The 25,989-nt window shown below is 37.9% G+C and overlaps 1 protein-coding gene across 2 annotated transcripts in view; it reads right to left on the bottom strand.

Annotated features, from left to right (window-relative positions):
* BMP5 (bone morphogenetic protein 5) overlaps positions 1 to 25,989 on the bottom strand; it is a 62,010-nt gene that overhangs the window by 14,904 nt on the left and 21,117 nt on the right. For both annotated transcript variants that reach the window (XM_056344439.1, XM_056344440.1), the window contains 3 exons: positions 18,932 to 19,124; positions 12,774 to 12,922; positions 2,166 to 2,363 (listed from right to left, as the gene is read on the bottom strand). In XM_056344439.1, coding sequence (XP_056200414.1) covers positions 2,166 to 2,363; positions 12,774 to 12,922; positions 18,932 to 19,124 — 540 coding nt within the window. The remainder of the gene's footprint in view (positions 1 to 2,165; positions 2,364 to 12,773; positions 12,923 to 18,931; positions 19,125 to 25,989) is intronic.

Below are 25,989 nucleotides of genomic sequence, written 5' to 3'. Positions count from 1 at the left end.
TTTTCCAGGAAACATGAAAAATCTTTTTAAAAATATTTTTTGTGCAGAAAAAATATTACTTACCCTTCAGGTAAAAGATTGTATTTTGGAGTTAATGCAGTTGCACAGATCATGTTTGACTGTATTTAAAAAACAAAGCAACACAAACAAACAAAACCCACAAGAAAATGCTCATGTTGTGTTATTCAGTCCAAAGCCCTTTTATGAAAATAGGGAGGTGCATCATATAGTACCAGTAAAATAGAAGGAATAGTTTCTACAGAAAAAAATATGCTGCTTTTACTAGAATTAAACAAAACACAGATTCAATTCATCTACTGAAGTAAATGCATTTAGAGCAAGCACCAGTGAGCAAGCTTAACTGATGAGCACGCTTGCTACATCTAAATTACAAGATGGCAAATCAATTTTTAACTTGCATTATTTCAAAAAAATCTGAAGAACTTTAAAAAGTTAATGAAGATAGAACATTTAGTCAATATAAATAATGACTGATTTAAAAAATGCTGTTCTGCTATGGATATGTGATATTTTTTTTAACTTATAAAACCCTGAAATTGTCCAGTTTTAGAATTCTTTCATTATTTATTTATAACTGCTCCCCTGCAATACTGACAAATAAGAAGTTAGAAGTTAATTATGCAGATGAGCTTTTTTGTATTGTCATACAGAATAGTAAAAAAATTTACAATAGTCAGAAAAAAACCCAAACAAAACCCTGTTGTAAACAGAGAAACCTGGTGCCTTAACAAATGTCAGGGGCTTTTCAAAGGCTAGTGTCCGCAGAGGGAACACGTGCAGCTTCAAGTCATCTGCTTCAAGAACTGTGTTTCAGGTCCTCAATGGAAACTAGAGAAATAGCGCAGTATTTTTTCTACCTGTACATCATATACAAATAAAAATGAGCCCACGACTGAAGCAGTAATAACTACTGCTGTGGATTAACCCATTAACCCCCCTTTTTTTTTTTTTTTTTTTTTTTTTTCCAGATAGGTTCTGATACTGACTTTTAACCTTAAAATGGGATTTTATTCCAGTAGATTACCAGGTAAACTTTAAATAAATTTAGAAAGGTAAGTTATTAATTTTTTTTTATTTCTTTAGCAACTCAATAGCAGTCTGTAGTTTTTAAGGAAAAATTTCATCCTTGTGCATAAGATCAGGGAAAGGCTTATCCATTAAAGGTCTCTAATCTGCTGCTGTCAAGGTTCTGAGATAGGTATAAGTAATGCTTAATGCTCATAACAGTTCTCCTCAAACAGATGACTTCCACTCCAGAGCTGAATACTTTCCACTAATTACTAATTTTCTTACTTGTAGACATCCATGGGGCTTAAGAATAGCATCTATATTGAGATTTTGCTGTGCTGGTACTAGATCTGCCATGCTTTTAGAAAGATACAATTGCACACCCTGTCCCTGAAAAATAGAAATTTTTGTTCAAAAGTGACAATATTTAGGAAGTGACTTTGTGCCTCGAGCTGAAATGAGCACCTCAGGAAAGAACTGGAGCAAAATTTATTCCAGGCTCTAATGGGACTAACATTTTCACATGCACTATTGTCAGTACCTTTCAGGTAAATAAGGGATGGAATTCACTCCATTCAAGGAAATGCAGTGTATTTACATCAGTACACATCAGCTGATCTGAACTCACAAACAGTTTAGGCTTTCACAGATTGGTCAAGCTTCCTCATTTCCAATATTCAATTTTTTTGTGTTACATTTTGGCTTCTTCAGCTGATAGGCAGTTAAATAAGAGTTCAAACACTACCTTTTGCTGAGGCTTCCTAGACAAGCAGCTGGTGCGTAACCCTTGTCTCTACTCTCTCTACTCTTTTGTCATGCATAGCAAAGACCTCATCCAGTTGCCTTCTATGTAGGACTAGCTTCAAGCTCAGATACAGCCTTTCCAAAGCTGCTTGGTCATTTCACCCTCCAGGAGCCCACGATACATATAAGTGACCTGACTCACGGAAGGTAGATCATACTGAGGGCCAACATAACATAAGAGGTTTAAACAAAGCTAGAGGGGCAGGTGGAAATGGAGGGGGAACACAGCTTCTGACAGTTCAGACAGTGAGCAAATCTTGCTGTGACTACTGCGCTCGAGCAGGTGCCCATAAGTCTGATAAACAGGCTAGTAAATCATAGCTTCATCTTACCCCCAACACTTGGCATCCTAGAAGACTCCGGATGACTACTGGATTTGTTGCGGTTCTGATTTTTCCTTTTATTATTGGCTGCTCGGACAGAACGGAAAAGCACTTCACTTGCCTTGAAGAATGCAACCATGAATGGTTGCTTTGACTGAGGCCCATGTCTTCCAATTAGGCCAGCAGATTTAACATTGATACTTCGACCTATAAAGTAATGGGAATTGTATGTTAAAAGGTGAACTTCTGCCCCTCCTGAAGCCGTGGAGTTCAACTGCTGACTGAAGCATGGCAAGGATTTTGCCCATAACCCTGAATTTATGTGATTAAGAATCCTAAATGCATTTTGTTAAACAGAACTTAAAAGACAAAAAATTCATCAATTTACAAAAGTTTCAACAGCTTTACAGGTAGTTTGTCATTGAATAAAATTTCAGTCTCTGTGCACTATATAATTTATTCATTACACATATATTTTAATTCAGTCTTAGGTACACATCTATAGAACGGAAAAATAAATGAGCCCCACTAAAGTCTATAGACTACAGAAAGGATAATGTAATGCAGTCAGCTAATTTTTGCATCACTTGAGTGTGAGATGTGGAACCTTATATCCCCAAAGTGGATCGGTAGCAATTAGAGGTGTAGATAATAAATACACTTCTGCTTTAAAAATAAATATTGTGCGGTGTTACTCAAACTGATGTTCGTTCACTAGTAAAGATAGGAAGGCATTCAGTCATTCAAGAGAACAGAGTTTGAAATATGTACATTATTGACGCTGGTTCTGTTCCCAGGGGATGTGCATATTTCTTTAAAATATTTGTTCAGTCAGAGCTGTGTGGTAACCTCACTATATTATAGGATCTAAACCTCACTAAAAGAAAAGAAAGCAAAACAAGTCACTGAAACTGCATCAGTGACATTTTAGCAAATAAACCCTTGCTCTTAACAGAATTTATTTTGGCAGCATAAACACTTTTGTGCATACGTGTATTATGCAGAGCCCTTCAACCGTCAGAAAATGAGACAGTGTCATGTGAAGCTGTGCAGCTGTGCTGGGTGGGGGACACAGAGGTCCTTTAAACAGGAGGGTACGGGCATAGGCACCATGTGAGCTGTGCAGCATCAGGGCGCCTGGGGATTCTTCTAAACCGACTGGAAAAGTTTGCTACCCAGGCGACAAAGGAGCATCTGCCTCACAAATGTATAATACTGTTAACTTAATCATCCTGAAAAAGAACTTGCAAATAAGCATAAGAGTAAACCTTATAGAAATAAGCATATAGGTTTCCTTTTCAAACACAAACTTACAGTGGCTGTATGCCAGAGTCTATATTTCTTATAAAAACTCTATCACTGGCGTAAATGAAAGAGGCAGTTTGATTTGTGGTTAAAGTAGTTTCCATTCTACTTCCACGGTAACAAATGTATTAATTCAGCTCAGACTTCCTCCTTCTGGCAGCCCTTTTGCAGTAAAAAGAGAAATTAGAAGTTCCAGCCAAATACCATACCTTGAACTGACCCACTTCAATACATAAACACTTTTACAACATGTTTATTCAGGTGTAGCACTTTAAATTGGTTTAAGATGTTTCCAGTGACAGAGAGCCCAGCAAAGGCAAGAGAAGAACTGAGAAAGTTAGCAGTTATGGAGCAGAGTAATTGGCAACATATTCTGAACAATTTTGATAATTACTTTTTTGACTGCAAGGGAAAAATATATTTGTTGAAGCTTCTGATTTCATTTTAAATGCCTTTTTAGACTTGTGTTTCTTTAATTCTTCTTTTCATGTGTTTGAGTTACTATTAAATAATTCAGTAACATTAATTTCTATGTGTTTCAATCTTCTGTTGCAAGTCAGATATGAAAAACTGTACAGACTTTTCTCTATTCATTGCAACATGGACAAACCAGTCTCTTACCACAAAGTTCCAAGTTTCCCTTCATTTCTAGAGGGAATATTTTTACTTTTTTTCTTTATTTTTTCTTCCAATGACTTTCCGAATTTTAATTTTATCTGTAAAAGATTAATACCTTACTGGTAGACATTTTAAGAATACTATTAATTGTATATACTGAGGGCTGTAAAGACGTGTGGAGGTTTTCTGAATTTAAATCTAGGTCCTCTGAATTTACAATGGTGGATATTGTGTGAGAAGCAAAATATCCTTCAAACCAATGTGAACTCCCTTTAAAATAACTTTTAATATTATTAAGTTTCCTCTGGATTTCCTTTAGACTTCAGCAATGAGATGGCTATTAAGATTCCACAAGTTAAGGCTTATTTAGTTATTCAGGGTATAGAGATATACTATAAAAAATTAATGCTGTAACCCACAGCCTTTTTACACACAGAAACAGCTTAGGTGACTTTATTCCTGTATTTGTTTGATCTTTCAAGCACCCAACCTGATTTTTCGGACCCATTTGTTCAATTCATGAATGGTATATGCACTGGATCTGCTTCTAGCGCAGTCAACAGGAAAACTTTTATTGACTTCTGTGGGTTCATCATTAAACTTTCCTGTCTTGGTTTATCATATACCTTAGTTTAACTGCAACTTTCAGAAGACTAAGCAATCAAAATATACACTGCCCTTGAGACGCTGCATTTCTTCTGAGGACTATCTCTGAACTGTTTTGTTTGGAAATTCAAACCACATATGTTGTCTCCATTTTAGGTTCCTTCTGTATGAAAGAAAGTTTGCATTTACAGAGCTTCTATTATCCTTTATTAAAAAAAAAAAAAAAAAAAAAAGTGCACGTGTGGGAGATTTCCTACAGTCTAAGAGGACAAAGCTTTGCCCCTTCCTGAACAGGAGGCATTTCAAAGTATTTGGCCTCTGAAATGCATCAAGCTTTCTGCCACAGCAGTAGCTCCGTCCATGTGCTGTGGTCTCATTAGGTAGTCCTCACCTTTGTCCACAGTGTGGATTTCAGAATACAGTAAGAAAAATCTTACCCTAACCTAAATTGGCCTTTGCAGCAAGAAATACTCGTGGGCTTCAGTTAGTAAGTAGTTTTAGTCTATCATTTCTTGTAAGCATTTAGAAAACTCTTGGTTTCCATGACAACTGAAAATCCAGGCCTCTCCAGCACACAGTTGTTCCATACTGGTATATTAGAACAGTATTTTCTAAAATCAGCTGAATGACTCAGGCTGACCTGCTTAACTACACCTTCCCTGGGAGCTTCACCCGCATGAAACTGGTAAAACCAAAACAGCAAGGTGTGTGTCTCTGCTTCTCTTGAGTATCTCTGAACAAGACTGAATCTGGGCAAGCATTCTGAAAAGTGGGTTTGTTTTTATCCTTCCGTCATATCTTTAATTCTGAGGATTTCAGAGACTTTTCTTTAGATTTTAGAAGAAAACAAGAAGAAAGTGCAAAAAAACAGCAGTCAGCTAGTGCTTGCTCCACTGAACCTGGCCGGTGCAATTGCCCCTACACCTATAAAAACCAAATAAGCAAAACAGACAGCCTTACTCTGTGCAGGGGCAGTCCAGAGCCTTTGTAATCTTCACATGCGGACATGTGTTTCTTAGTTCTGCTATGATAATTTATTATCTCTTCTCCATATTGACAGGTATATTTGGAGACTAAGACTTAAAGCATTATGTTCCAAATCTGCTGAACTCCTGAGTCCTTATTCATATGATTTTGAGTCTTTGGCAAGATGTATTTGTTTGACTTGGCATTTAAACTTTTTTTGGCTTTTATTCTGTTTGATAGCGAAGTGCCCTTAGCAGTTTGCATAAGAGCTTGTATGGAAGTGCTGGTTTGACTGACTGAACTGAATGAATATTATTTGCCTTTTCGTGTTCTGTCCCCTTGTAATAAAGGAATTGCTGCTGCAAAAATAACTGTGAAGTTCAGCTTATAAAAATGTCCTACCTCAACAATCCTGATGATTTTGTTCTTTTTTTTTTTTTTTTTTTTTTTTTAACCTACAAAATAGGAATTAACAGTCAGGGTGATAGCTGCAGAGCTGTTTGTTGTGTCACTATGTCTGCTTTTCTGCTGTCACATGCAGTCATAGCATACAATTTTTTTCATTAACTGATCAAGGTCCATCTTAAAAGTTCATTTCCTCCCCCCAGCTGCTCCAAATGGAAATGCAAGAATCCCTTCAAGTTTTCAGTAACAGTATGTCTCACAGTCCTGACCTGGAGACATAGCCTCGTTTTTCATGACATTCAGAAAGCTGACTTGTTCTGAGATAGCCAGCATGGATGCCAATGACAGTGGTAAGATTTGTGACTTGGCTGTCTCTCCTCAGGCAGTATATATTTTATGTAACGCATTGAGCAGACACCAATTTTGCAAGAGCTTTCAGCCATTATGCATCTTGGCCAGATTTACACTGGCAACACAGGACAATGAGTGATTCCAAGATCCATTATTTTGTCCTGAGTCATCGAAGTGCAGCAAACCACTCATTTTGTTATGAAAAACAAGCACTTATTTACTTTCAAAAGTGTTCAACAAGCCACAAAACACTTTTTGCAGATTAACCACTACTGCTAGGTCACAGTAGTTATTTTGGTAATAATGTTATATATTTGTAGATCAAAGTAAAAACTTCAGTGATGCTGAGAATTCATTTCTAGTTTGCTGGGAAAAAAAATTTCTGATGCCACACCTATGGTTTCCTGCTTGTGGGGAGTGATATCTGAAATAAGGATTCAGAAAGCCCTTTTGGAGAAAGATCCTGAGTATGCAAGGTTGAATAATATTTAATATTTGAGCAAAAACTGTCCTGACGCTCTGAGTCTGAAAGCTCACAAAGTAGTTTTCAAAATTAGATAGAAACTTGTGTGGTTTCTCATGCCTGAAAGTCCTCTTGAGAGCAATGGGACTTCACAGAAACAAAACTGAGGCAGAGTTTGGCTACAAAAGCATAAATGAAGGCTCACTAAAAAAAAACCCAAACAAACCAAAAAAAAACCAACAAGAAGAGAATACCTAACACAAGTGTGATGGTCTATATATAAGACATCCTACACACTCTGAAGTATTTTATACTGTCTCTGTTGTATCATCTATATAAACTGTTATGCAGACTTTTCCTTTGGTGGACACATTTATCTGCATCAACATAAAATATCCTTTTGAAACAGACTTCATGTGTTTTATTAACTCTTCTGATCCCTGGAGGCTTTAAAGGGTTCTGAAAAATGGATCATCTTGGGTGATCTGCTCTGCATTTCCTAGGCTTCACATCTTTAGTCAAAACTAAAAATTCAGCTTTTGTTTTTAAAATCTTACATTTCGTTGCTTTTAATCAGTTTAGTTGAAGGCACTTTGAGTATCTTTTTGTGGTGATTTTAGTATTCATAAAACTCTTGAAGAAAGCACTTGGGAACATGTTAGGAAGCATGGTATGCTGTATAGTGTGGCAGTACCGTGTGTGCTTACACAGAAAATTAGTTGTAATCATACACAAATATGTTTGCTAAGTACTTAATTTATCCTTTCAATTTAATGTGCTTAAACTGTGAATGTTCTGTGGGAGTCCTAGGGCTTTTCTGCACAGTTAAAATGTATTTGGGAAGACAGTAAAACAAGAAGAGATTAAACTAATTGGTCATCCACCAAAGAATAAAATGTATAAAAGCCTTCTGAATCAAATGGAAGACAAATGCCATTATCTCTAAAATATCGGTCTATATCGGGGAGCAGGATGCGGGGGGAGTTGCATAGCTGTATAGCTAGGACAAGTATGCACCAGTATGCAGTGGTGGCAGGTGAAGGGGCAGGAGCCCATCTCAGCTCCTTAACCCTCCTGCTTAAAGTAAGTGTGCCCTTACTAACAAAGGGTATGTTCATGCTACAAGCAGACACAAGAAAACGCTGACTGTATTTCTGACCCAGCTGGAAACAGGGGTTACACCTATCTGAGAAAATTAAAGAGTGCCCAGGAGCACTCCCAGATGCTGGAGCTGGATCATCTGCTCTGCTCAGGGTGGGAGGGTGCTCCTCATGAACTTACACTCTATGCCAGCTCCACCGCAGAGTCCCCAGCACCCAAGGCAGTGCTGCAGGGACCTCTCCCAGAGGGGCAGCTGCCATGGGGTTACCCTGTTTTGGAGACTGAGAAAGTCATCCCTCCAGCTCATTTCACACCACAGTATTCCTGAGCACATTTAATTTACTAGTGTAACTTTGGCCAAAGTCAGCTCTGAACCAGAACTCATGTAGCTGTACTTAGGCAGTGCTTGAGCCCAAGCTAATAAAACCTGCTGAGGGGCAGGATATATTAGCTCGGGTTCAGTGCTGTGCTAACATGGCTATATGGCTTCCAGATGGCTCAGAATTTAGGCAGAGCTATTGCCTGCCAAAGTCCATATATATACATCAATATAAATATATATATCCTAAATTCCCCCACTGTAAGGACACTAATGGAGGTGAACTCACTTCTGATACTTTGCCTTGTAAATACCAGATCCACCAAGAGACTTAAATGTAACAAGCCAGCAGCATCCTCCAGAGTACCTAATGGCTACCAGCGTCATGTAAGTTAGGTGCCAAGGTTGATGGAGGGCAACCTTGGGATGAGATTGATAACATTTAGTTTTCTAAAGGTGAGGCCAAGGCCAGTGTCAAGTATGCAGCCAACTCCCTGGAGAAGCCAGGATGCTGTCAGGTTGCTAGGGGTTGAAAGCAAGCTAGTCACCCCATGTAACATAGAGAATGTGTCCATGCTACCTCTCTGAAGGCTTTGTAGGAAAAAGGGACCTTGTAAGGCCCAAGCTGAAAGGAGGAGAGACTAAAAAAGAAAGTGTTTCTCTTAATGCTTCCCCAATCATTGATGGAGAAGGACCTCACCAATCTTTTCTGCAGCATGTAGGTTTGAAACACCAAACCCCCTTCCAGAGCACACATGTCAGAGTGTACACAAATATGTGCTGGAGAGTGAATTGGCCTTCCCCAGGGTTCACTTCGATCAAGGAACCTATTTATTTCAAGTTTCCCTTTGCTCTGAGGAAAAAAAAATACCTGAAGTAAGAGTCAGAGCTGGGGATCTGAGAATTCCTACTGCCTGCCCACCTCAAACAGCAGGAAAGCCCCAAAACACCTTCCACAGGACTGTGTGGTAGCAGAAATCACGTTAATCAGCTTGGGCTTTTCAAAGTTACCACCAGTTTCTTCCACTCTGATGTGCAAGTGGATGGAAAATAACTGAGAGCTGCAGCAGTCTAAGAAAAAGCACAAAACTACATGGATGTGGAGGCTACCTAGGATGTCGTATTGACAGTTGTATGTTTGGAATCTGTTTTATTCTGTGGATCAATAGTCATCATTACATGTTATCTCCCTCACCCATTTACTGTAGACAGCACTAGATTCTCTTCAGCAATGATATAAACAGAAAAAGGAATACCCTTGCAGCTATTTATACTCCTCTAGTAAAAGTGATGTTCAAACCGTTGCTAACTTGCAATTATATAAATATTATATGTTAATACAAAGGTGCTGATTCACTGGAACATTTTAAGGAGACATATGGTATATATACAGGAAAAACATTGCATGGAGCTTTTTGTAATGTTTCTGCATCTACATTAATTTTATGCTGCAATTCATCTAACACCTACACTACCATCAGTGTGAAAATGATCACCTCTCATTTTAAACACCACAGAGAATTTTGGTGTCAGAAGGAGGGAATCAGCCAAAAGGGGTGCTGCAGAATGTTGAGGAGACATTTAAAAAGAGAATCAAAAAAACCTGATCCTTAATTTACCACAGCCCCAGGGAAACAGTGCATTATATGTTGACAGCTTCCATATGTGTCATGCAAACCTTTATTCTTACTGTTCAAAATAAAATGTCCCATTAAGAGTAAAAGTCCACATTTCATGCTAAAATGAGATGTATGATACCAAATACTGTCTTAAAGAAAAAAAGAAAACATTCCAATGTCATGTGGCTTTTTGTACTTTTTCAGAATTTTCAAAGGGAGAAAAATGTGAATTACAACAACCAGACATTCTTCCAAAGTTGTTTTTATCACACTGTTATATTAAATAGTTACATTTTTTTTATTCCTCATGTAGACTTTATTATTATTTATGCACCATCTTCAGAGATCACCAGAGAAATATAACTACACAAGTAATTGCCTAAAAAGTCACTGAAAGATAACTGCAAGAAAGGTTACTCTTAATGTTAATCATAACAATATAGTAGCACTCCAGAGTCTCAGTAATTATTGGCATCCCATTTTAAAGGTGCTGTATGAATAAATCTAAAAATTAGTGTGTATTTACAGATGTGATTATCCATGGCCCCAGTGCAGCACCTGAATACCTCAAACAGGGATCCTCTGATTTAACAGAATCCCATTTAGTTTAATGGTCTGTTGCAATAGAAAGGTTAATGGATCAGGTCTTATCATAAATGTCTCTCCAGTTATGGGACAGAACTCCTCTACCTCCCGTAAACTCAATAGACAGCTGGAGACATGGAGACCTGTATAACCTAAAGTTCACTTGTGCCAGGAGAAGGTTTTCTGGTTGATTTAAACCAGTCTCTGAGGTTTCATAGAAAACTGGTTGGAGGGAAGGTGGGTGGGGTTCTCTGGGTTACAAACTGAGTCCACTATACACTGAGTCATGTATAAAAATTCATGTTCCATCTGTACACAAACGTGTCATTCAACTGCTGGTGTTTCTAATAGCTTCCAGAAGTAACAGCAACCCAATAAAAATAATCAAAGCCTTAAGAGCAAAATTGTAAGTGCATGAAAGGATGGTTTTCCTTATACTAAGCTGAAGTGGTGTAGCACAGGTCTTCCCTACAGTTTTGAAAACTTTAGTCCCTAGAAGGGCACTCTTTTTGCATGAATAAACTGAAAAGGGAACAGAAAGTGAGAGAAGAGGGGAATTCCCTCCTCACTCAAGCAGCTGTGTTGAGAAATTCAAATAAGTGAGGTGCAGAAGGTAAAGCTGCTTGTGGCTTTGGAATTGAAAATAGAAAATTACCTATCACCTTTCTGATCTTGGGAGTATGACAGGGGAAATATTTACATAAACTATTATTTTACAATTTCTTCAGTGTATTAACCTAAAGGTTTCCTTTTACCCATACAAACTTTCCTGCTGTTTACTGAACAGATAAAATTTTGAGGCTAGAACCAACAAATTGCTGGTTCCAGGGCTTCTTAATGAATGCCTTTCATGGATATTTAATTTTCAAGAATTTCTGTATTTGAAACTCCTGGAAAAAAAGTCAAGGATGGAGTTTATTCTGGAGCAGGAAAGCTGGCCAGAAGCCAGTCCACCTAATTTGGATGCCTGACGGAGGTGTCACCTCCCCAGAATTTTAAGGCCTTAAAAATGGCTTCACAAAACCAGGCCATCTAAAAGAGCCACTCCTCATACAGCCCGAGTTCAGGTGTGGTGCCTTTGAAGACTGGTTGAATGCAATAAAAACGTGGTCTACTTTGCATTGCTGCCTCCCTTTTCCACTGACTGTACTCCAACCATATAGGCAATATTAGGTGAAATAGTCGTCTGCTCTGGTTCAGCCTGCCAACTCCCTTTTCAAGCATCATGCCTAAAGGAGGACAGTTTTTGCATAACTCTCTGGCAGCCAGAACACTTGGTGAAAAAGTATGAGAGGCTTTGTTCACAGCCCAGCTGAGCCTGAGGGAGAATTCAGATCAAAAACAATGAGAAAATCTAGCCAGAACAAAGAAAGGAGAAAAAAATATTAATCCTTACACCAGGGTTTCTTCTGCTACTCATTAACATTATGTCAGCTAAGGTTTAGATTAACTGGCATCATAGAACCCTTGACCTCTGACATAAAAAGCTTTTTGACAAGAAAGAGCTAAATCTGAAAGTTTGCTTGTAAAGTAGGATGGATTAAGTGAACCATCACAGAAAAAACAGTATATAAGTCTCTTTTTATTAGTTTTAAAGAAGTCTAAGTAAAGAACATTTCTTCTAAAAATATTATTTTGCATTGAGATGCATTTTCACTTTTTAATGAAAAGCATAGCTGTGAATAATGTAGTGGCCCAGTAAATTTATACCAAAACCCCCACAGCTCTGACTGTTCTTTCTAATTTTCAACTAATTAAAATTTTCAATATTGCAAAATTTTAAACAATTTCAATATATTTTAAAAAAAATATAGAAAACTAATTGCCACATTACCCTTTTGTGAAGTTTTCTTGAACATCAGTACCAAAGGCTATGAGACACATCCTGAACTGTCCTGAGGTTTTTTAATACCTTCCTCCATGGTATAAAGTTCTTTAGAAACTTTCTAAAACAAAAATTCTGCAAATATGCTTGAGTTTCCTGAATGTAATCATCAGTGGGAGAACATTAAAATGGAACTCCATTTTGTATGTAGAAGCTTTTATCCCCAAATTTGTTTAATTTGATTCAGTTGGCTTTATAATTGCCATATTCTACAGAATTAAGAATAATAGAAAGTTTACAGACTATAGCTGTGGCAAGATAAGACTTGTATTCTTTGCTTCTAAACTCTCGGAGAATTGTCAACAAGTCAAGTCAAAAAAACACCTGTCCAGAAAAGATTCCTAGGAAGAGCTGACGAGCACAGATGAATTTTAATCTACAGTTATTATCTTACCGTCCCCAGTTTCAGCGCAGAGTTGCAAGCCCAGATTGTTCTGTGGATTAATCACCCAGTGATTGCTGGTCACAGTAATGTCAAACACAAACCAGCCCACATCAGATGCTTGAGCCTTTCTTGTGTCTAACAGGAACAAGTCTGCATCCCTAAGTTAAAGAAAATAGAGAGTTAAGGCATTCAAATATTATTTTTATTTTTTTGCCCTTAATTTCCTTGCTGACAATAACTTCCTGGAGTCCAGATGAATAATCCTTTGACATATCCTGATCACAACACAGTACAGCATGTGCTGTAGCCAACATGTAATTGTTAAATATAATACAGGTATTTCCCAAGAGACTTTTCTGAAATGGTCTTAACATCTAAAAACTACAGCTCTGGAAAATCTGAAAAATCCAGCTTCCTGATAAAAATGCACAAAATAAAGAATTCATCTTTCAGCACTAAAACGTCTCGGGAAGATTAACTTTTATAAACCATTCAATGTAAAAGAAAAAAATGTCAAAATCACGTTCCATTTTCAACCAAAATTCAAAGGCATAGCATTTCTAAAAAAATCTGTTATTAATAACATATGACAGCAGCTATATCATATAAGAAAACATGAATGTCAGTTTGAACATTTTCATATTAGTACAGATATTTAGAAAATAAGTCTCTATATCAAAGTAGAAATTATATAAAGATTAAATAATGTAATTATTACATTTTAACCCTCAGTTCCCTGGTATATTCTCAAATTTGTTCCCATGAAATCTTCCAGTAATTCAGAAGGTCTGCTCAGGGGAGTTAGTATAATCACGTTACTAAATGTTTAGCATGGATCATGTATTTGTTCTGTTTTCACATATCTCCTGACACAATTGGTTCCAGAACCACATCTGTATTACAAATAACTTACTATGATGACCAGACTAAACCTAAGATACTTAAATCTCATCAGTTTCATTTGACATGTTTCTACAAAGCAGCATGAATTACTAAAAATTGTTTTCACCATTTAGCCTTTTAAACCTAAATCTATAGTTATAGAAATCTCTTTTCTGCTGTAAATAGTAACTCTCATCAGTTTCATTTGACATGTTTCTACAAAGCAGCATGAATTACTAAAAATTGTTTTCACCATTTAGCCTTTTAAACCTAAATCTATAGTTACAGAAATCTCTTTTCTGCCGTAAATAGTAATCAAAACAATAATATACAAGAAAAAATATTTTATTCTATATTTTGACTGTCCAAGTCAACTAATGACAGGCTTGGCTTACACAAACCTTGGAATCTTATTGTTACCTTACAGACAGCATGAATATATACTTAAAGAGGTACGACAGACAGCAGTAATAGTCTTTGTGTATAAAAAGTTGATTTAAAAATACAGTGGTCCCATCAGTGTAGTCTTATGTTGCTTAATTGCAATGACATGATAGTGAGTTGTTGTCTTATCTAGACAAAACACTGTAAATACACCTAGAAGGTCTTATACAGAAAAAAACCATCTTGTGTAGCTCTTGAAACTGTGGTCATTCAACACTCAGGAAACTAAGACCAAATGAGCTATGACAAGCATGTGTTTACTTACAAGTGAGAAATATCTGCAGATTCAAGTTAAAGAGCTCAGAAATGATAAAGGAGGGTTGTTGGGTTTTTGTGGTTTTTGTTTGTTTGTTTGTTTTTTGTGTTTTTTTTTTAAAGAAATTTGAAAGTGCTTTCTTTCAAGTTACGTTTTTTTCTTCTGTTAAAGAATAATCTTTTGCTGGGCTCTTATTACTTCCATTATAGTAGAACTGTACTAATGACTGCACAAGGAGAAAACATACGTTCTCCTTCTGGAGCTAACATGAAAACAGTCTTACAATTCAAAAAAGCCTGACCTACTGTACTAGCACTGAACAAATCAATGACGTACCACAAGCTCAAAAATAGTACTCCCTGGAGTCTTAAATGCCGACTTCTTTCTCTAATAAGCAGTTTTATCAGAACTTTAAAGCTGGAAGATTTAATTCTGAATGTGACAGATTTGAAGATCATTATTTATAAATATTTGTTGCATCATTCTGTACATTTAATAGAAAAATGTAAAATTGTTTGGAATATAGAATATTACAATATCACAGTGCTCTAATTTCATATTTGTCTTGTCTCCCCCTAGAATACATAATTGTTTTCCCATATAGATTGTTTCAGCTCCAAACTTTGCTGGGACTGATACTAAATGTACTCAGAATTCAGGTTGCACAGTTTGACGTGCCAAATTAGAATGGGGCACTACTAACGGTACAGTCCAGAAATTCCTATAAAGGACAAACTTCCCCTGTGGATCTCTCCTCAGTGTGACTTTATTAGTTGTACTGCAGCAGAAACTCACACCCAAATGTCTTTGGCATTGATATATCAATCTTGTTGTTTACCTTCCTACAAGCAAAATGATCTGATTAAGGTATATAGACTCAAAGAGGCAGATTGCTACACATTAACTCAGCAAATGAAATAATAATTAGTTGTGGGTATCTAAAGAAAACAAGAATTGATTCTTAAAAACATAGAACAGAATAAAGAAAATGTCTCTTGGACCAATGCTAATGATTTAGCCCACATAAAAGAAATTTGCTACAGAAATTCAAAGTATTTATCAGAAAAAAATCCAACTTTTTTCACAGTTGATACAAATGTAGGGTAAAAACCCGACCCCTGAGAAGGCAGTGAGAACTTTAGCAGTAGGATTCCCTCATTAGCTGGTGTCATTCATTCAAACTTCTCATCACATTTTGTGACAGTTTTGATTTAAAAATTCTCTTTTATGCTGTGAAAAGAAAAAAAAATGATCACACTTAAAATGAAAAACAGCTGCAAATTTTGGCTTTAATTTTAAAAAATATTTCTATTTAAAAAATAGCCCACAACACATAATAAAAAAGTAAGGTATTATGTCGTAAATAGCCTGAAATGCAACATTCAGGCAGAATACAGCTGATTGGCTTTACCTTTATGGAGGCTGTTTAAGTTTAGTGATCTCAGTCTGGTCCCAAATGGCCAGTTGTCTACAGCAGAAATGCTACCACAGTCCAGAATTTCAACAAAGAGGCTGCAGGCAGAATGTCTAAGAAGCTCCACATCTCCTGGGTCACTTAAGGAACTAAAGGTGGAATAAAACATCTATATGTTCCTTGAAACCCAGCAAAGTTTTCGACCTGATCAAATCGATTACTATGTAATAGGCCATCCCCATAACACTGCTTCACCTCTCGCCTCATTCCAGAAAGCTGCTTTAGTATCTTAATGCCACTTGAGGATTCCCTAATACGGGAAGAATCCTTAGGGTTTAGTTAAATTAGTGGCTAGCTGCCAGCAGATCATGAACAAGGATTTAGCCTGTTGCACTACATTACTTCCATCATGAGAAAAGATCCAGGTAGGAATACATTGGCAGGGCTGTGTAGGAAAGTTTGCCTTGCCACGGGCTATGTTTTACGTGCTTCCTTAGAACAAGTAGAAAACTTCAGTCCCAAAGACTGTAATTTCAGCAAACTTGAAGTGATTTCAATACACACACACTTCAGCAGCCACGCTGCCACAGAGACAGAAAAATGCCCAAGACTACAACATAATCCTTAGCCTGCAGCTCAGAAACCCTAAACCCTGACCACTCCTTGCCTGAAAGCATAGCAGGACTATATTTGGGATTGCAGAGCGCTGTTAGACATCCATGTTTCCTGTTTAAAGCAAGGAAGGGTGAAAGATCAGGGTCAAACCCAGTCATTTTGCTGTGGGAAGGCACTAGTAAGGAGTGTGGAACACTACAGAATCCTAGAATCATTGAATGGTTTGGGTTGGAAGGGACCTTAAAGACCATCTAGTTCTGATTCCCCTGCCATAAGGCAGGGACACCTTCCACTAGATCAAGTTGCTCAAAGCCTTGTCCAGCTTGGCCTTGAACACTTCCAGGGATGGGGCAGCCACAATTTCTCTGGGGAACCTGCTCCCATGTCTCATCACCCTCACATTTCTCTCACCCTCACATTCACGTACGCAGGACAAACCTGAGCTGACAAAGTCAAGAATAACACTAATGAAGTCTGGGCTCCAAAGAAAAAGTTGTGGCTTTATTGAAAAAAAAAAAAAGAGAGAAAAAAAAATAGAAGAAAAAAAAAAGGAGAGAGGTATCAAGAAGCTTGTCTGGAGGTATCAGAGGTATCAGGAAGCTTGTGGGAAAAGTTCCTTGTTTATAATTTGAACAGTGAAGACCTTGTGGTCTTCTCCCATCCTGTCCCGCTGAGGCATTTGCTGCTATTTGCTTCATAAGTAAGTAGAGACTGGCAAATTCTACAATAGAAGGGAAACACTTGGCCTGCATCTGAAGTTTCTGTAGTTATACTGGTGAAATCAGATGGGTGGCATAGTGTTGCATGACCTCCTTTGTGGCGTCATGCTTTCATTAGAGGATATGGGGGTTTTATGTTTATAAATAGAAATATAAAATGTTTATAGATTTATGTTTATGTATTGAAAGAAATCAAGATTTTTCTTTAATGGCTTCACAGAGACAAGTGTCATTTTAACAAGTCAGATCATATTAAATTGCAATCTTGCTTCAGAGTAGTAAATAGTTTTGCTTTCTCTAAAATAGAATAGAAATTACCTACTGGCAAAACATTTAAAACACCCAAACAAACAAAAACCCCAAAATAAAACATTCAATGGATTAGAAAAACTAACTTTCTCTATTAATTATCAAAAAAATACCACCTCTGTTGAGTTTTCAGGTGAAGAGCTTTCACCACCCTAGCCTTGACCTCTTTACAAAGATATGTTTTATTCCTTCTTGTTTTGTTCCTTCCTCCAAGAATTATCTTTTAGAACCTATGTCAAAAGATTTTTTGCATGCTGACGATAGAGGCAAAAAAAAAAAATCCTGCACTGCTTTGTTTGTCCCCACATTTACTAAGAATGCAGAAGGTATCCTGGAAAGTGCTCACCCTCTTGTTGATACTGCTCCATTCATATAAAATGACTGCCTGTTTATAGCCAAAAATATTTTGTAACTTCATGTTCAGAGATCTCACCTGGAAGGTACAAGCTCAGGCTTCTGTGGGCAGGAAAGATATTTGAATCCCATCTCAACCTTCAAGCTAACTGGTGATGGGGCATTTTTTTCCTCCAGAACACTCTGCAGGTTTAGGTTGCCATTTTCTTTGCTTTTGCTAAACATGCCCGGGATAGAAATGTTCCAAGATGAGGAAGAGTTTTTGTTTATCTCAAAACAAAACTTTCTTCCCCCACTTTTCTGAGCAAAGACATAAACTAATTTAATTTTAATTTTAACCAAATTTGGGTGTATGTAGCTTTTTTCAGAAGCATCTTGGAATTGCTACTTTTCCATTTCAATGGGAATTTTCAGGTATTCACCTACTTTGCCTGGTGAAATCTTGTTGTTTACTTAGGTCTTGTAGTCTTGGAAGTATGTCACACACAGATTTGTTCATGTGTAACATCATATGTGGCACTTAGGGACATGGTTTAGTGGTGGACTTGGCAGTGTTAGTTTTACAGTTGGACTCAACAATCTTAAAGATCTTTTCCAACCTAAGTGATTCTGTGATTCTATGATTTGTTTTAATTTTCAGCTATGATGATCAGCATGTCTTAAGTGTGCATATGTCATCTTAATGTTAGTGCATGATTTTATCTTTTAATTACATTCTGCAGAATATTAAAACACATGAAAAAAATCCATGCTCCTTCAAACATAAACAAAGTTGAACAATCTATTTGCCTTTAAGGAGCTAAGCAAATCTTGGCTTGTAGTACCTCAGTGTCAGCAAATGGTGCATTCCCCAAATCCAGATGCTTAGACAGTGCATACAACTCCACCATTTGCTCACTGAGAACATGAACCCTCACCCTCTCAGAGCATGGGCAGATCATTTGGTGAGGTTGGACATGGAACTCTCCATAAACCTGGAATAAATTACATTGAAGATAAGTTTTATTCTTGCTCGGTGTTTGTTGTCATTGCCTAGGAATTAATATTGCACAAGCCCCCGTGATAGCAGTGATGCCTTGCCGAGGGTATGCTTATGATCGGTTATTGTCTCCCTACTTAAGACAGAAACATGAGACAGTATTCGGCATGTGATACGTTCATGCCAATAAGGTACCTGTTTGGATACTCCTTGATGATCTGATATATGCTAATCTGAATGGTTTCATTCTCAAAGCGGCTGTTGCTTCGATCTTTGTATATCCGGAATTCAGCTGCTGTCACTGCCTCTCCATGTGGGATCTGAGTAAGGTCAAAGCGAAACTCTTTGTAGTGCCTTCGCTGGTGGGAGAAGTCCTTGTCCCTTTCAACTGTAAGAAAAAGAGTTGAATGTAAATAGAGAGGCGAAATGAGTGCCCATTTCCCATGATTAATAGAGTGTTCCCTGTGCTTGGAAGTAAACAAACAGGACAATATAAAACTGTGCAAATAATAAAACCACAAGCCCAGACATGCTTCCAGTTAAAGGAAATTCCATCAGCCCAGTGTCTTCAGTTCAAAAGAAAAAAAAAAAAAAACTCGATGGCTTTTATACAAATTCCAGAAGCTGGAGTGGAAAGAATATCAAAAAAAGCTGAAAGGGGACATGTTGTAAAGTAGCAAGAAATATGGACAAACTAAAAGCTGCGAAAGGATTTAGGACTTCAGCGTAGCCATAAGCACATCAGTAGTATGTCAGAGTCATAGATACCTTTGGAAAACACTAATTGCAGCTAATAACCAGGCAGGTGAGAGGAATGCTGCTCATTTCCGCTCAATGTAATAAATTCTGAAGTGGTACTAAAGTACACTGTGACAACTATATATTTAAGAAGCAGTTACATCATATAAATTAACACATGTTGTACTCTAATGGCATAAGTGTCATCTTGCCAGTGGTCAGAAGCAGGAGCTGTGAATCAGGGCCGAGTGGTTCTGGCACCCCAGCAGCAAAGGGAGCACACTCCTGGCTTGAAGAAGTCTCCTCAGACCTGCAGGGGTGGGCAGGTGCAGCTCCCACTGCTTTTGATACTGCCACCATTTAAAATAAAAAAGTTAACCTCATAATTGCTTGATTCAGGATCACACAGAATTATAAGGGCCAGTAAGCAGACAATTTTAATTTATTTGAGTTTTACAACTGATTTGGGGTTAATTCCATTGTCTGCTGCAGTTCTGACCAAGTTAGGAGTGACTTTTGCAATGGAATATGTGTTTTGATATGGCAGTGGAACCTACAGGCCACAGTACTGGCTGATGACCATTGTATGGAAGTAATACTTCAAATTTTATGGATGTGGAAAGCAAAATGATCCATGGTTTCCATGGCCACAAAGTGCAATGTGTCATTGATCTCTGAAGAAACTGTGCTCTATGAGAAGAGAGAATGTCTCACTTCTGGAGAAGTTTTACCTTCTTTGTGAGATAGGTGCTTTGTTTGTACTGATGGTGGTAAAGCCTAAAACACTCAGAACTGGGATGCTGTTTGGATAATCAGCTAAACATTTATGACTGCATCCAGCTATGCTGAATGTCCCCTCCTGTAACTCCTACTCTTTTATTACATTTTAGTATTAACGGTCCTCAGATCTGAGAGAAGAACAATGTCAGTTCTGAAAAAGTGCATATTTAGATCACCGTTACATGTATAAATAATAAAATGTGTAAGTTATTCCAATATATATTTACACTTATATGTTTAGGTATGTGTGTACACTCAAGCAATTTTGTCTACATACACAACATGCATATGTTCATATCTGTGTTTAAATATATATATATATATTTATCTATAAACCTGCACGTGTGTATTATTATAATGTATATGTGGTCTTACAAAATAGAAATGTATTAAAAAAATACACTTTGGGCTTGCCTTATAAAGGTGCAGTTATGGCCATATTAAAGTTAGAGCCATTGAAGGAAAAGTATTTAAATTCTTTTTAGAGCAGTAGTTACTAGTTAAGTCACCTGTAGCCCTGTAGCTAGCCCTTTACAGTGTATTTCCCTTTTCATGCTTTCAAAAATGTAAACTATCATTTTCATTAGCATATATTTTTTAAAAATGTACAAATCTATGTTGCCTTAAAATCTACCAAAATAAAATATATAGGCTATAGGAACACTTTATCTTCAGTGAAAATGAACTTTCTCGTGGTTGACAAAAGGAAAATTGTCTGCTAACTGTGAGGTTTACTTGGCTCAAGCGTGTATTTAGCTTACATGGGTTTGCCGTCATACACTATGTAGAAAAAGTAAAGCAGAAAAGAGGCAGAAACATGTAACCTGGCTGGTCTGAACCTGAAGATGAATGGGCTGCTACTGAAGAGAAACAGGATACAGTCTATTTAGCAGCTTCACTGCCCAGTTCTAAAATGTGAGAGATATACAGAGATCTGACTTGAGGTTTGGGGGTTGTTTTTTATTTTTTTTTAATGTCCATGTAAAGCTTTTCATTTCAGAGCGAACTTGGCAGAGATTAGCATATGCAAATGCACTGAACTGGGGAGGACTTTTTCTAGTACAGAGTCACTGCAAGTTTCCAAGGTTATAACTGAGCATTTTGACACTGACATGGAGCAGATATGTCAATACTCTTCAAATGAGAAATATACTAAAGGCAGACATATAATGTAGCAATCCTTTCTGATATCTCTGGTTAGTATTTATTCAACAGGTATTTACGAGCATGCATGGGTAACTAAGCCCTACTCACCATGTGTAAGTATTAGAGAAATGGATGTCAAATAAAAGGTTTAAATGCCAGTGCTCCTGGCTTGTTTCATTTTTATTTGGATTTGAGGTTTCCTTTTGTCTAGTTTCTTACAAGTACCCTCTAATTAGTAATATTAGTTTGGAAACAGCAGTTTTCTCCCTATATATTATAGTTTGGTCAGAACTGTCTGCAATACCAGCAGTGGGGCTCTCTCAGAACCAGTCACAACTACTAAAAGCATACTGATAGCTTCCTGATGGGCCTGAAATTAATTTTACAGCTCACATAGATAGCACTTATCTGTGTTTCCATGTATATCCAAGGTTAAACCTCAACAAGACAGCACCGCCATCTGAACGGAACACAAGTTCAAAAATTCCTTGGATAAAGACAGTTTTTACAGACAGGCCAGGACTTGGGAGTAGCAACAGCCTGCAGAAATGAAGGGTTGCAGGAAACAGGCACCGGACACTGAAAAACCCCAGCCCAGGGAGGTCTCACTCTCTGTAATGAAGCCAGAATCTCAAATTGCAAATTTCTGTTGGCCAATGTACAAAATGTAAAAACAAATTTTACAAATTTAGACAAGTTAAGATCTTGCATTATATAGTAGACCATAAAAAAAAGTAGCGATGGTGATGTTGCAATAATGACTAATGGCTAGAATGATAGCCAAGTTATAAAAGCAAAATGTTATTTAATGATATTGAGTATTTTAATACTGAAAATAATACACAAGTCTTGATCCCTTCTGCATTTAATAAATGCCTTGTCAGGGAAGACCATGAATGCTCAGTAGGGTATCTCTCAGCTCCTTTGTCCTGCTGAAAAGGCATGAGTGCAGGGGGGCACCTTGTCTCAAATATTTTTATTTCACATGTGAAAGCTTTTCAACACTGGCAGCCCAAAAAGTACAGGTTAAGATCTTTGAGCATGCAGTTGTTCCAGAGCGTTCTCATGTCATTCCAGCTCTGCTTGGTTCATCTGCCAAAATGCATCTCCGTGGGACCGATCACAGCATCTAAAAACCAGTTGACCAGAAAATCAGGAAGTCCTTTTTTAACCATTGGAGGAATATAATCTTTCTAAGTAAAAGTAACTAGAATGTTAGGGTCAATGCTGATTACAACAAAATTCTTCATTTGCTCTCATTATTCAGAATTCTTAGCATAGACTTATAAAAATATTTTTTTTATACCACCTGAAACTAATAGATGTACCACTACGATTACATCAGACAAATCATGGCTCAGGGGAATATCACAAACACCTGTGTGTAAGATGGGAAAGAAAGATATTTTCCACCCATGTGGCAAACTGATGAAATATTCATACTGTATTAACACTAAGCCCAACTCTAAGAAGCAAGAAGACAAATTTACACCAAAAAGATACTTGGGAAAAAGGGTCATCTTTTACATCAGGAGAAAATACTATGTATTAATTTTCATTAACAAAAGTATTTGCCTTCTGGGAAAAAAATAACACACAAAGCACATGTACGGATGGACAGTATAATAAGTAATCGGTATTTTACCAATGCAGCTATAAATGTCTGATTAACCATTGACTAAGCTTAAAAAATGTAAAAAGTGCTAGCAATGGGTTTAGGTCATAGTGCATGAGGGACTATGAGACGTGCTCTTTCATTAGTGATTAGCTCCCCACTGACATGTGCTTTACTTTTCCTGAAGAGGTTGGTATGTGGTGACACATAGGGAAAGTGAAAACTTCTTTGGCAAACCACGGAACAAACCAAAGATATGTTGTAATAAGCTGATTTTTCAATGGAAGATCTCGACTAGATTCACAAAGAGTGAAACCTCACTAGTCAATGTCACTGTTTAACTACTAGATATACATGCCAAGGCAAAACAGAGGGTCTTACAGACAGTTGGTAAGTATAAGGGGCCATTTACACTAATCTCACTGAATTTCGTTGTTTGACTCTGAATTCTTTGTATAAGCACTAAGTAAACTGGTCAGTTTTAATCATTTTAAGGTGGTAAAGGTTACAGTAAGCTGATACACTACAAACGACACTCATTTACATCTTGAATATAATGAAATGATAGTTTATCTACAGTGAACACTTGTGGTTATCTGACAAAAACAGGTCAAAGGTTCCAGGCGTTTTCTCCTGAAATTACTCAGTGCTGCCTCTAATGACTGATAATTGAAAGCAGAGGCTGGAAATATCAAATGTGGTAGGTGACAGATAAGCAACAGATTAATGCAAGTACTCTGTTACAGGACACTAAAAGGTCAGAGGCCCTAGGAATTAGCTATTGTGCTACTGTGAAAAGACAGACATCAAATAGCTGTTTACCTCATTCTTGCTCTTCTCTCCAGCATTCAAATTCTAGAAACATGTTCTCTCTTCCAAGATTAAGCTATTTAAAGTGACTCACTTCTTACAAATATGGCAACAAGCATTTTTGTAGGGCATGTGGAGAGGAGAAAAGATGTGATCCTAGGGAAGAATGCAGGATATTTTTTTTTTTTTGGTAAAAAAAAAACCAACCCAACCAAAACAGCTATGCTATTTGTAAATATTTTAATGAAATGCAGCAGAGAGAGGTTAAGGAGGACATCCATCAGAACATCATTCTCAGCTGAGGAGACCAGATAACATATTTAAATAAATATATTTTAAAGTTTGTAGCTTTGTTTAGTCCTTTACGTGGTAGGAAATTAATATTAACTTTAGAAACTTAGATTAAGCTTATCTCAGCAAGTATATCTTTCATCTTTTTACTCTGGAAGTCCTAAAAATCAAAAGCTAATTCAAAGTTTGTTGAAATAAATTACAGATTTTTCATTCTGCACATTGGCCTTTGAATAAGGACTACAGTCTTTTAAAAAAAAAAAAGATTCTAAATCAGGCAGGTTTTTAAAGTCCAAAATACTTTTCCAAAGTGATTATTAAAAAAAAAAAAAAATAGACAATTTATACACTTGTCTAAGCACTACTGCATTAATAGGTTTAATCTGTTCTATGGAATGGTAGGAATCCTGGTCTAGACTCAGGAAATCTATTTTGAGTTGAACATTGAAATTGATAAAAATAGTCATCTGTCCTTAAAGGATTGTTTCAGACACCAGAGACAGCTGCCTGATATATTCAATGGAGAGACACTTCTGTTTGTTAAGGGTCAACTGTCTTGCACCAGCCAGTAAGAAGAGCAGAGGTGTTTATCTACATTTCCCCTTTAGTCATCTGAAGCTCCAGAGAATAGGACTAAGAGATAGCCCTTGGTCCATCAAAGGGCATTTCAATCCCTATCAGCTGCTTTCAGCCTAACAGCCAGGGTGCTGAACAGCCCAGATGTGGGACATCCCAGGCCCTTGCACAGAAGAAATACATAGGTTGGGACTCAAAATGAGAATGAATTAAGTTTTTTCTCCCACATCTGATTTTTTAATTTGTTTGACATTAGGCATGGAGTAGATAATCATTCATCTGAGTGTTTTAGCTACAAAGCTTCAGTTATACGCCCACCAGCTTGTTCTCCTTTTAATACTAAGTCTTCTGCATTTCTTTTAACCAATTTTCAGCAGAGTGAGGGAAGGCCAGTGCCCCCATGCATATTCTGTAGGCAGTAGTAAGGGAAAGTGGCTGATAGATGCTTAATAACCCTTCATTTCCCTCTCCATCTCCCTTCCCATGCTGAGGTAGGAAAACACATTGCACAGGCCTCAGTTATGTCTGTCCACGTGTCTTGGGGATGTTCAGAATTTAGTTTTGGAACTGAGATCTTTTGGGAACTCGTCTCCAATCAAAATGGATCAGCCCATACTCAAAGCTCAAGAGCAGATGTATAAGGATGTGGCAGAAAGCCATGGCCTCTCTCAGCTCAGTGCCCACCACGACTGACACAGGTGCCAGACAGAGCTCCGGTGGGAACCCGCTGCCACCCAGGTGCAGGGCCGCAGGCGGTGCCCTGCTCTGACCCCAGTGCCGACCGGCGGCAGCGAGCGCTCCCGTGGGAGCTGCACCCGGGCAGAGGGGATGCTCTGCTCAGTGGCAGCGCTCTGGGGAGGGGGGAGGGGGCTGGGGAGCACCAGGGTCAGGGAGCCAGAGAGAGAGAGACACTACTGGGATCACACCCTGCCTTCCCGAGACAGCCCCAATGGGCAGACAGATGCGTGACGGGGGGGATTCCCTATCCTCTCTCTGCCTGGCTGAATGCAGTGACGTAGGGGACAGGGGGCAATGGGGACAAGTTCCTGCCTGGCACAGCAAGTGTGTCCCCTCTGTGGCCACCCCACCGCCCCAGGTCCCCTCGCACAGCTTGGCAGGTGGCACCGAGCAGTAACAAGGAGGGTGGTTCATCTAGCATGGAGGTGTCGCCCAGCCTAAGTCGGCCAATGCCCTGGGTCAAAACTGCTTCCGTGAGGTAAAAAAGACGGGTCATTGCCATCGGAGACTCCCTGCTGAAGGGAACAGAAGGCCCCGTGTGCAGGCTGGACCCACTTCG

This window comes from Falco biarmicus, chromosome 6 (genome assembly GCF_023638135.1).
Source record: "Falco biarmicus isolate bFalBia1 chromosome 6, bFalBia1.pri, whole genome shotgun sequence".
Taxonomy (NCBI): domain Eukaryota; kingdom Metazoa; phylum Chordata; class Aves; order Falconiformes; family Falconidae; genus Falco; species Falco biarmicus.
Note: the sequence above shows the minus strand (reverse complement) of the source record. Positions and strands in the feature narration are given on the sequence as shown.